The sequence below is a fragment of the Salvelinus alpinus genome, chromosome 32 (assembly GCF_045679555.1).
Source record: "Salvelinus alpinus chromosome 32, SLU_Salpinus.1, whole genome shotgun sequence".
NCBI lineage: Eukaryota > Metazoa > Chordata > Actinopteri > Salmoniformes > Salmonidae > Salvelinus > Salvelinus alpinus.
The window spans coordinates 7,374,467-7,386,198 of NC_092117.1; the positions used below are offsets into that span (position 1 = coordinate 7,374,467).

An 11,732-nucleotide genomic window follows, 5' to 3' on the forward strand; every position below is an offset into this window, starting at 1 on the left:
GTGCTCAGTTGTAGGACATGCCTCTAAACTACATAAATCATTGCATTCTAAACTCCATCAATCACTGCCAAAATTTTAACATTTTAAAATCAGCGAGAACACTAAAAAGCATGAAGCCTGCCACACAGTAGCATGGTTTTTCTAATAAAGAGATCTCAGCAGTGAAGGATATAGTCAAGTGCTGTTATTTCCTACAGTTCCAAGCCCCGGTGCAACAGACTCCACTCTTTAAATACAGGTGGTGTGAGGTCTATGGGTGTAGCTGGCACCTCTGGGTGAGTGCCACGCATTCCCTAAGGGCTAGAATTTGTCCATTGCACCTTCACCCCCTTCCCGCTCTAACAAATCACAGGGGAGAGGGAAAGGCGCTTTAATTACGGTAGGTGTGTGCGTGATTTGATTTCTTTCAAACCATAATAACCCGGGATGTAATTTAGAACATTTGATGGGGCCGACAGCTGCCACTCAAAGCAAGTTGCTGGAGGGCAGGCTGAGGCACCATACTTCGGTCTGCATCTCTTTCTCCAACAGGGAGGAGGATAAACGAAACTCCATTGATAACAGAGGTGGGAGAGAACCGATGACCTGATATAACCTAGTCCTCGTGTGATACAGTCATTTATACCGTATGAAACTTAGATATTAGGCCTAAACTTCCAGTCTATGAGCTTTTTCACTACAAAGACAGGAGAGTAGTACGCTTTACAATAGACCACCTGTCTATTGTATCACTCAAGTATGGCCTGATTCCATCAGTCTAACTACGACAACATACAGTAAGTTATGGCCTGAGTAAGAACGCAAACCAAGGACTTTAAAGTCTGTAAACCGAGAGGCAAAGCCAAAGAGACAGACACACTGAAGACAGCAAAACACAAACAGTAATTAACTACCCGGAGTGTTCTGGCTGGCTGTTGGCCTGCTTGTTATGTCGGTACAACTAGAATACGCACCCAGGCGACTGCTAGATTTCTGCCAGGATACAAATCTGGAGCTAACCTAACTGGGGGAGGTGCCATGATCCAGCTCTGATCTGCAGCCCATTACACTCCTCTGCCCCGCCCACTTTGCCGGGTTTAGATGCCGAGCCAGGCCAGGTAGGGTGCCTCTTTTTCTTGGCACACTAATTTACGCATGCTTAGTGAAAGTACAGGAAAAGTCCATCCAGGTGATGCTCTCAGTCAGAGCTAAGTCCTGCAACGCGACAACAAGTGATTAATCCACAGCATTCTCGTTTCAGGGCAAGTCTCAGAACATCACTACCGTTTTACCCTTTTCTATATTCACCACTAGAAAACATCAGACATGCTTTAATATGTATTTTTTTTCTCCGGAGATCAAGACCATTCTGTGAATACGCGTAACAGAATAGCCTCACTCTCATCTTTTCTGTTATGTTTGGTGTAAATGGGACATCGTGGAAGACTGCAATTATGGTATTAGAAACCATCTGTTGGGGGTTTCTAGTTACAAAAATCATGTTTATTGGACATGAAAAGGGGAAAGCCATAACTTGGACGCCCGTTGCGTAATTCTTGTCGCAACGTCAGAGTAATCCTCATACCCAACGGAGACTGTGCTGGAAGTGGTATTGGAGGGCCAGTAGGAGGCACTCTTTCCTCTGGTCTCTCAAAATATATACCAATGCCCCAGGGCAGAGATTTGGGTCATTGCCCTGTGTTGGGTGCCATCTTTCAGATGGGACGTTAAACGGGTGTTCTGACTCTCTGTGGTCACTGAAGTTCCCATGGCACTTATAGTAAGAGTAGGGTGTTAACCCTGGTGTCCTGGCTAAATTCCCAATCTGTCCCTCAAACCATCATGGCCACCTAATCATCCACAGCTTCCAATTGGCTCATTCAGTCACCTGTAATTATTCCCCAGGTCATTGCTGTAAATAAGAATGTGTTCTCAGTTAATTAACCCTGGTAAAATAAATGAATAAAAAATGCAACGTTCAGATTTACTCTACTCAATAAAACAGAAATGTGCATAAAACGTAATTCCTCATTCTAGGTTTTTCTAACCGCAAGAGATTAAAAAACAGATTGCAAAATTTAAAAAAATAAGCTACAGTAGACTAAAAACAAACAAAATATAACTATTGTGAAATAGATAGTGTCCGTAAAATGTATATAAACTCAGCAAAAAAGGAAACAAGATCCTCTCAGTCAACTGCGTTTAGTTTCAGCAAAAATAACATGTGGAAATATTTGTATGAACATAACAAGATTCAACAACTGAGACAAACTGAACAAGCTCCACAGACATGTAACTAACAGAAATTGAATAATGTGTCCCTGAACAAATTGGGGGTCAAAATCCAAAGCAACAGTCAGAATCTGGTGTGGCCACCAGCTGCATTAAGTACTGCAGTGCATCTCCTCCTCATGGACTGCACCAGATTTGCCAGTTCTTGCTGTGAGATGTTACCCCACTCTTCCACCAAGGCACCTGCAAGTTCCTGGACATTTTTGGGGGTAATGGCCCTAGCCCTCACCCTCCGATCCAACAGGTCCCAGACGTGCTCAATGGGAATGAGATCCGGGCTCTACGCTGGCCATGGCAGAACACGGACATTCCTGTCTTGCAGGAAATCACGCACAGAACGAGCAGTATGGCTGGTGGCATTGTCATGCTTGAGGGTCTTGTCAGGATGAGCCTGCAGGAAGGGTATCACGTGAGGGAGGAGGATGTCTTCCCTGTAACGCACAGCCTTGAGATTGCCTGCAATGACAACAAGTTCAGTCTGATGATGCAGTGACACACTGCCCTAGACTATGACGGACCCTCCACCTCCAAATCGATCCCGCTCTAGAGTACAGGCCTCGGTGTAACGCTCATTCCTTCGTCGATAAACGCGAATCCGACCATCACCCGTGGTGAGACAAAACCGCGACACGTCAGTGAAGAGCACTTTTTGCCAGTCCTGTCTGGTCCAGCGACGGGTGGGATTGTGCCCATAGCGACGTTTTTGCCGGTGATGTCTGGTGAGGACCTGCCTTCAGGCCCTCAGTCCAGCCTCAACTCAGCCTATTGCGGACAGTCTGAGGACTGATGGAGGGATTGTGTGTTCCTGTTGTAACTCGGGCAGTTGTTGGTGCCATCCTGTACCTGACCCGCAGGTGTAATGTTCGGATGTACCAATCCTGTGCAGGTGTTGTTACACGCGGTCTGCCACTGCGAGGACGATCAGCTGTCCGTCCTGTCTCGCTGTAGCGGTGTCTTAGGCGTCTCACAGTACGGACATTGCAATTTATTGCCCTGGCCACATCTGCAGTCCTCATGCCTCCTTGGGGACTACCCGGAGGGACCCTGGGCATCTTTGTTTTGGTGTTTTTCAGAGTCAGTAGAAAGGCCTCTTTAGTGTCCTAAGTTTTCATAATTATGACCTTAACTGCCTACCTACCGTCTGTAAGCTGTTAGTGTCTTAATGACCATTCCACAGGTGCATGTTCAATAATTGTTTATGGTTCATTGAACAAGCATGGGAAACAGTCTTTAAACCCTTTACAATGAAGGTCTGTGAAGTTATTTGGATTTTCACAAATTATCTTTGAAAGACAGGGTCCTGAAAGTATGTATAAGCTGGAAGTAGAAACACAAGTGTTATTGTTTATTAGTGTACTCACCAAAAATAGGGGAGGTAGGGTTTGCGGGAAATAAAGGGGAAAATATATATATATATATATATATATATATATATATATACACACACACACACACACACACACACACAGTTGAAGTGGGAAGTTTACATACACCTTAGCCAAATACATTTAAACTCAATTTCACAATTCCTGACATTTAAACCTAGTAAAAATTCCCTGTCTTAGGTCAGTTAGGATCACCACTTTATTTCAAGAATGTGAAATGTCAGAATAATAGTAGAGAGACTTATTTCAGGGTTTATTTATTTCATCACATTCCTAGTGGGTCAGAAGTTAACAAACACTCAATTCATATTTGGTAGCATTGCCTTTAAATTGTTTAACTTGGGTGAAACGTTTCGGGTAGCCTTCCACAAGCATCCCACAATAAGTTGGGTGAATTTTGGTCCATTCCTCCTGATAGAGCTGGTGTAACTGAGTCAGGTTTGTAGGCCTCCTTGCTCACACACGCCTTTTCTGTTCTGCCCACAAATGTTCTATGGGATTGAGGTCAGGGCTTTGTGATGGCCACTCCAATACCTTGACTTTGTTGTCCTTAAGCCATTTTGCCACAACTTTGGAAGTATGCTTGGGGTCATTGTCCATTTGGAAGACCCATTTGTGACCAAGCTTTAACTTCCTGACTGATGTCTTGAGAAGTTGCTTCAATATATCCACATAATTTTCCTACCTCATGATGCCATCTATTTTGTGAAGTGCACCAGTCCCTCCTGCATCAAAGCACCCCCACAACATGATGCTGCCACCCCTGTGCTTCACGGTTGGGATGGTGTTCTTTGGCTTGCACGCCTCCCCCTTTCTCCTCCAAACATAACGATGGTTATTATGGCCAAACAGTTCTATTTTGTTTCATCAGACCAGAGGACATTTCTCCAAAAAGTACCATCTTTGTCCCCATGTGCAGTTGCAAACCGTAGTCTGGCTTTTTTATGGCGGTTTTGGAGCAGTGGCTTCTTCCTTGCTGAGCGGCTTTTCCAGGTATGTCGATATAGGACTCGTTTTACTGTGGATATAGATACTTTTGTACCTGTTTCCTCCAGCATCTTCACAAGGTCCTTTGCTGTTGTTCTGGGATTGATTTGCACTTTTCGCACCAAAGTACATTCATCTCTAGGAGACAGAACGCGTCTCCTTCCTGAGCGGTATGACGGCTACGTGGTCCCATGGTGTTTATACTTGTGTACTATTGTTTGTACAGATGAACGTGGTACCTTCAGGCATTTAGAAATTCCTCCCAAGGATGAACCAGACTTGTGGAGGTCTACAATTATTTTCTGAGGTCTTGGCTGATTTGTTTTCATTTTCCCATGATGTCAAGCAAAGAGGCACTGAGTTTGAAAGTAGGCCTTGAAATAGATCCACAGGTACACCTCCAATTGAATCAAATGATGTCAATTAGCCTATCAGAAGCTTCTAAAGCCAAAACATAATTTTCTGGAATTTTCCAAGTTGTTTAAAGGCACAGTCAACTTAGTGTATGCAAACTTCTGACCCACTGGAATTGTGATACAGTGAATTATAAGTGAAATAATCTGTCTGTAAACAATTGTTGGAAAAATGACTTGTGTCATGCACAAAGTAGATGTCCTAATCGACTTTCCAAAACTATAGTTTGTTAACAAGACATTTGTAGAGTGGTTGAAAAGTTTTAATGACTCCAACCTAAGTGTATGTAAACTTCCGACTTCAACTGTATATACCCCAAAAATATATGGGGGATTATAAATGATGCAGACAATTACATTGATGGAAGCTACAATCTATCTGCAATATTAAAGCTGATCCAGCCCCTAAAATTATTATTATTTATTTTTTTAAAGCTACAGTAGTTTATGTGAATAATATGAATATCAAGCAATAGGCCGGAAATTTCCCACAAAGCTTTGAGACAGGAAGACATTCTGAATGCATTCATGTACAAGAAAAGCTGTGCAAGTTAGGCCTGACTGTTAACACAAGTGCCTTGTTTTAATAGTCACTACTTACCTGTTAATATATTGTTTTCATAAAGAGGAATTTTAAGAGGCAGTGCATTTAAAAGCAGACATCTGTTGTTTATGTTATTCAAGCCTGGCGTGTGATCAATGTATTTGGCTGTAGCTGGAGGATGACTGGGCGTGTGGCGCTAGATTCCACTCTCTGACACCCCAGGCACATTCACATACAGTACTTCTTATTTTACCACATATAATGACTGAGCAAATCAAAAAGTCTGGTGATGCAGGGTGAGCATGTGACTTTGGCTTATTAAGATATTGATCAAGTACAGGTGGGATAGTTAAGGTGGTGCAGCTGGCAAAGAGGAAACCAGAATTTGAGTATAAAAGGCCAAAGGGTGTGGTGGATGCTTGGACAGAGACGATTAGGTAGCAAACTACAATCATATCATTATGAGTGAATCATTGTAGGACATTTTAAATGAGATCTCATGCCAAAACAAGTCAGAGTTTTGGAGCCGTTCCATTGAACATAGAAATAAAGGCATTTCAAATACTATGAACATTTCCTTGTTTTTTCTATGAAATCATTCTGACGTGTGGATTTCCCCCCTGTATCTGAAACAACCAACATGTGACGATGCCAGAGAGAAAGACAGGACTCACCCTCCTTCACTCTCAGCCCCCTCCTCTGAGCTTTGGCCTTCAGCTCTGGCTACTCTCCTCCTGCGTGTGGGTATAGTGCGGTTTGGTGGGCCTGCCCTGATGCGAGCTACGCCCCCCTCGGCCACGCCGCTGCGTCCTCTCAGCTCATCCCTCACGTGTTCCTGCAGCTTTGGGATGGCACTCTTTAGCGCCCGCACCTCATCTTTCAGTTCTGACACACACTGGATCAGGGCTCCGAGACGATCTAGAACCTCAGCCTGACCCAGCATTCCCCCCACCACCATACTGGCTCCAGCCGCCCGCTGGTCATTACTGCTGAGGTACTGCTCACTGTGTCCACTCTGTGGCATGGCCCTCCGGCTGTTGTACAATGCCACGGCGCCCAGGCTGAGGCCAGCCGCTCCAGCCAACACACCCAGGACCAGAACCTTGTTGTCTGATGACTGGGCCATCGTGCCAACCTGGAGACAAAGAGGAGGAATGAAAATGACGCATATTAATTATGAATTTGCTCTGTTGTGCAGTGACAACTTCTGATTTTAGGAATTGTTTACTTGAGTATCCCGCAGCAGAGAAAGTTGCGTTGCAAAAAGTTCAGAGTTGACTGAGCAAGGAGCTGAGTTGGTCAGCCCTTAGCTCTTGTTACTTGTAGAGTTTGACCTCTTTGATCTTAACCCAATCTGCACCTCCATTCTAATCATTAACACGTCCATGTCCATTTCCTACCAGTCTACATGCCAACTGATTTAATAGTTCCCGTCACACGAGCAGCTAAATTCTCTGTGCCTATTAAATAATACAATGTAGGCCATTTGGCTAAGCTCTTAACTGTTTCCACAAACACTGGGCAAAGACCTGCAGATAAAGCCTACAGCTAAGAGGACCTCAAGCCAATTAAGGACACTTAATCAACAGACAAAATCAGGGCATTGTTTAGGACAGCATAGTAAGATGATTGATTGGGTTAGCTGTCAAATGTGGAGAGCCTCAGCTGAAAAGTCAAGCAAACTAGTTTGGGGTATAGAAATGTAGCAAAGTAAAAAGCCACTTAACTTCTGAAACCCACCAACCAGTGACAGTTTGAGAAAGTGACCTAGTGACTAGTAGCAAGCTGTCAAGCTAAAGCTGGCAACGTCATGGGGAGGGATTAGTCACTCTCCTGTTGGGTCCTCCCATTCACCTCAGTGTTAGACTAGCTAGTTACGTTTGCACGAAGGACTAACGTTAACAGGATTAGCTAGCTAGCTAACACTTGAACCAGTACCTGGGCTTGAGGAGACGAGATCTCATCTGACGCCCAGGGATCCTTCAATTCAAAGTCCCATCAACTAGCTCTGCAAACGTTATGTCAAAATACGTTCGGTACTCACCAGAATATTGAGTTTTGCAGAGCAACTATTGTCATTACTGCCGTTCCGTACGGCATGTACTTCCCCCAAAAAATTCTAAGTAAAAATGTAATAATTGACCTTTCGGGATACTGTACTGTACTGCTGCTGGAGGAGCCTTAGATTTGGCGCATGCGCACTTGGTCAAAAACAATATTTTTAATTTAGACCTTTTTTGGAAGTAACGGCAGTAATGACAATAGATGCTCTGCGAAAGTCTATATTTTGGTGAGTACCGATCGTGTTTTCACGTCATAACGTTTGCAGAGCTGAATTTAAGGATCCTGGATCTCGTCTCCTCAAGCCTACTGGTTCAGCGAACACTCAAGCTAGTCAGTTAGCGAGACAGAATAATGTCAAAGAAAGGACATGTAATGGCATGGACAGAGCCACCTAGCTTGCGAACTAATGCCTGGCAATGGTGTTCACGCTGTGTTGTTTACTATAACCAAACAGAGAAAATAGATCGCTAGCTAAAGTAGCTTTAGCGCAACATAAAGCAGTGTATTTGAGTGTGGCACCCTTAAGCTATCGCATAGTTGTGGACTTGACAACAGTTAAATGTAAAACACTTTAAGGTTCAATAAAATAATATTAATTAAACTCCAAAAAAGGTAGAAATTGTAGCTGTCATTGACCTTACTGCGGAGAAGCGAGCAGTCTCTGTACACCTGTAGTTTGAGTATTATTTATGTGCAACAACCAAATATTCCGTCTTATCAGGAGAGGTTGATACATCATCGAAATGTTCCGACCTCAACCGCAATGACTGTGTGTCAGTTTACCGATCAAGGTAGGGTGATATGGTGATACTTTTTAACGCATCAAACCTGTCAAGTCCTTTGATGATTATGGCATTTGCAATGGAACAAAGTAACAACCTGAAAACCGTACTACATGTGTTCCTCTACAACTCAGAAGCGAGTAGCCACACCATTTTTATTATTGTTCACTCCCCATCACGGCCGATCGTGATATAGCCGGAGATCGAGGAATCGAACCAGGGTCTGTAGTGACGCCTCTAGCACTGAGATGCAGTGCCTTAGACCACTGTGCCAATTCTGTAAAAAAAATCATTTATTGGGTAATCGTTGGGAGTAAGCTATCGCTGATATTAAATGTGTTTATAGTTAGCTGTCTGCTATATACATTTTCTGGATATTATTAACCCCAGATATCTCAAATAATTATTGTATCATGTCATTCAACCCACTGGACAGTGGGCGCAGATGTCAGTTCAACGTCGAGTTTTGATTGAGTTACCAACCAACGTGAATTAAACTTAAAATCAACCAAACATTTCCCCATTTCATTGGAATTTGGTTAAAAGTTTGTTGAAAAAAATACTAAATTCCCCTACATTGATGACCTTTTGAAAATCCAATCCGTTTCCCACAGAACATCATCACATTTAATTATTTAATTATTGTTGAAATGACGTGGAAACCTTGATTCAACCAGTTTTTGCTCAGTAGGAAAGGTCCATGTGGCATTTAAACTAACAATACTATTGTGGTCTTTGATCCTACAATGATGGACTACTGCGTTTCCAAAACATTTCAGATGTCGAGGTTTAAAGATCTGCTGGAAAGCAGAGACTGTCATGTAATAGATTTGAGCAAAAGACTAATCCAGCGGCTCAACTGAACGGCCAAAGTACACTCCAACAACAACAACACCCATGCACCTCTGTGTTAACTAGGTTGAATACCAGACTGCACCCTGAGAACAGGCAATGAGATCAGTCTCTGAATCCATTGACAAATCAGTGTAATATTATCATAATGAAAATGGCATTTTTACAGAATAAAGTTAATTCAGAATATAGGTTCAAGGACCCCTACAGCTGAAATTCCATAATCACAAAAATCAGTCCCATTAGGCCATGCTTTTTTTTATGTTATTGATCAACTTCGAAAACACCCCTTATTCATTTTAACTGGATAAGAATTGCAAAAAACAATGGCAACTCACCTCCAAAAGGGATTTTGTCTCTCTGTGGGAGCTGTTCTCACACTGTGCCCAGGCTGAGTGTGTACGAGGGAGGATCACAAATGCACTTAATCTGATCAACTTTGAACCTGCAGTCAGTTGAAGCGGCACTGTCCTCGTCAGCTTTTGATTCTCAGGGTTATAAAAGGCCGTTTAATGTTAACCTGTATTTAACTAGGCAAGTCAGTTAAGAATAAATTCTCATTTTCAATTATTGCCTAGGGTTAACGGTGGGTTCTGCCCCTGCCTTGTTCAGAATGACAGATTTTTGTTAACTTGTCAGCTCGGCGATTCAATCCTGCAACCTTTCGGTTACAAATCCAACGCTCTAACCACTAGGCTACCTATGCGGTGCTATAGTAGGAAAATTGAAATGTTGATTTTTCAAACATATTCTGTACAGTAGGAACAATCTGTACTGTGAAACATCAGAAACAACAGAGTGGTAGGATCAGATTGTAAAAAGTGTAGTATTTTTTTTTTTAAATACAAAAGTTATATATATATATATATATTTTTTTTTTGTGCAAAATATCCCACACGGTTGTTCTTTGTCTGTCACAACATCACTTCAGTTTGCTTATCTCCTGGATAATCTGCCCACCATATTTACATCTCACCTGCACCACAGTAATGCTGCTATAGGGCTCAAAGTACTCATTGGAAGATTTCAATCAAGCTCCTTTAAAATTATATTTACATAATACATACAGATACACAATTTCCTGTCTCAGTCAAATCAAATCAAGTTTATTTTATATAGCCCTTCGTACATCAGCTAATATCTCGAAGTGCTGTACAGAAACCCAGCCTCAAACGCCAAACAGCAAGCAATGCAGGTGTAGAAGCACGGTGGCTAGGAAAAACTCCCTAGAAAGGCTAAAACCTAGGAAGAAACCTAGAGAGGAACCAGGCTATGGGGGGTGGCCAGTCCTCTTCTGGCTGTGCCAGGTGGAGATTATAACAGAACATGGCCAAGATGTTCAAATGTTCATAAATGACCAGCATGGTCAAATAATAATCAGGAGTAAATGTCAGTTGGCTTTTCATAGCCGATCATTAAGAGTATCTCTACCGCTCCTGCGGTCTCTAGAGAGTTGAAAACAGCAGGTCTGGGACAGGTAGCACGTCCGGTGGACAGGTCAATTTGATGACGTAACTTTTTTTTTTTTATAATTTGAATCACATGGATTTCATAACCATAACCTTGAAAGATAATGTGCTTTGTTTAACCAACCCAAAATTATTTTGGAGGTTGTGTGATTCTACAGAAGTGGTGCAAATTGCAATCCCACCCCAACAAAAACTTTATGTTATACCCTTCCCCAGATATATGCCTATTTTTTTTTTTTAACAGTTAAGTCTCTTAACTTATTTACATGCTAAGTTCTAATTCAATCCAAGGCAATGACAAATATATTTTAATTAATATAGTACAAAGTCATTGTTTATACATCGATTTCTATTGAGAGGTGGGTGTCCCAAACCCTAACTCTTCATGTTCTTCATGTTAATAAAAATTAAAAAAGCAATTAATGATTTTTGAAGAAAAAATCAAATGCAATATTATTTCAATAGATCATTTTGAGTTGTTCTATTATTACATTCAAAGATACTGATCTATTTAGTCGTTTTGTTTATCTTTCAAACATCTTTCTCCAAAAAAATGCTGTCCCACCTTTTGATGTCATTACCGAAACACACACATTAAAAGACCGTAGAATGAATGTGCCTTAAGCCACACCCTTACAAATGTCACCAGGTAATGGGATTCCACCCCTTTCCCGCATGGCCACATGGTGAGTAGTCTGTCTGCAAACATTTTGGAGAAAATGAGTGAACAATTTGGTAAATCTTCATATATTTTTAAGAACTGTCACTACCGAACATTTAATATATCAAGAAATATGTCAAGTACGTTGTCAGGACTAAAATATATGTTTTCTGGGATGTACAGTGCCTTGCAAAAGTATTCATCCCCCTTGGCATTTATCCTATTTTGTTGCATTACGACCTGTAATTTAAATAGATTTTTATTTGGATTTAATGTAATGGACATACTCAAAATAGTCTAAATT

General features: G+C 41.9%; 1 protein-coding gene across 3 annotated transcripts in view; it reads right to left on the reverse strand.

The window, feature by feature from the left end:
- LOC139562672 (regulator of microtubule dynamics protein 2-like) overlaps nucleotides 1-9,878 on the reverse strand; it is a 67,218-nt gene extending 57,340 nt beyond the window's left edge. The window contains exons 1-2 of one of the 3 annotated variants that reach the window (XM_071380557.1): nucleotides 9,637-9,878; nucleotides 6,275-6,735 (exon numbers count right to left, since the gene is read on the reverse strand). In XM_071380557.1, coding sequence (XP_071236658.1) covers nucleotides 6,275-6,726 — 452 coding nt within the window. In that variant the 5' untranslated portion in view covers nucleotides 6,727-6,735; nucleotides 9,637-9,878. Of the gene's footprint in view, nucleotides 1-6,274; nucleotides 6,736-8,300; nucleotides 8,433-9,636 lie in introns of those variants that run through there. The other 2 variants (XM_071380559.1, XM_071380558.1) reach the window with 2 other exon arrangements.
- Between the last annotated feature and the right edge of the window lie 1,854 nt (nucleotides 9,879-11,732).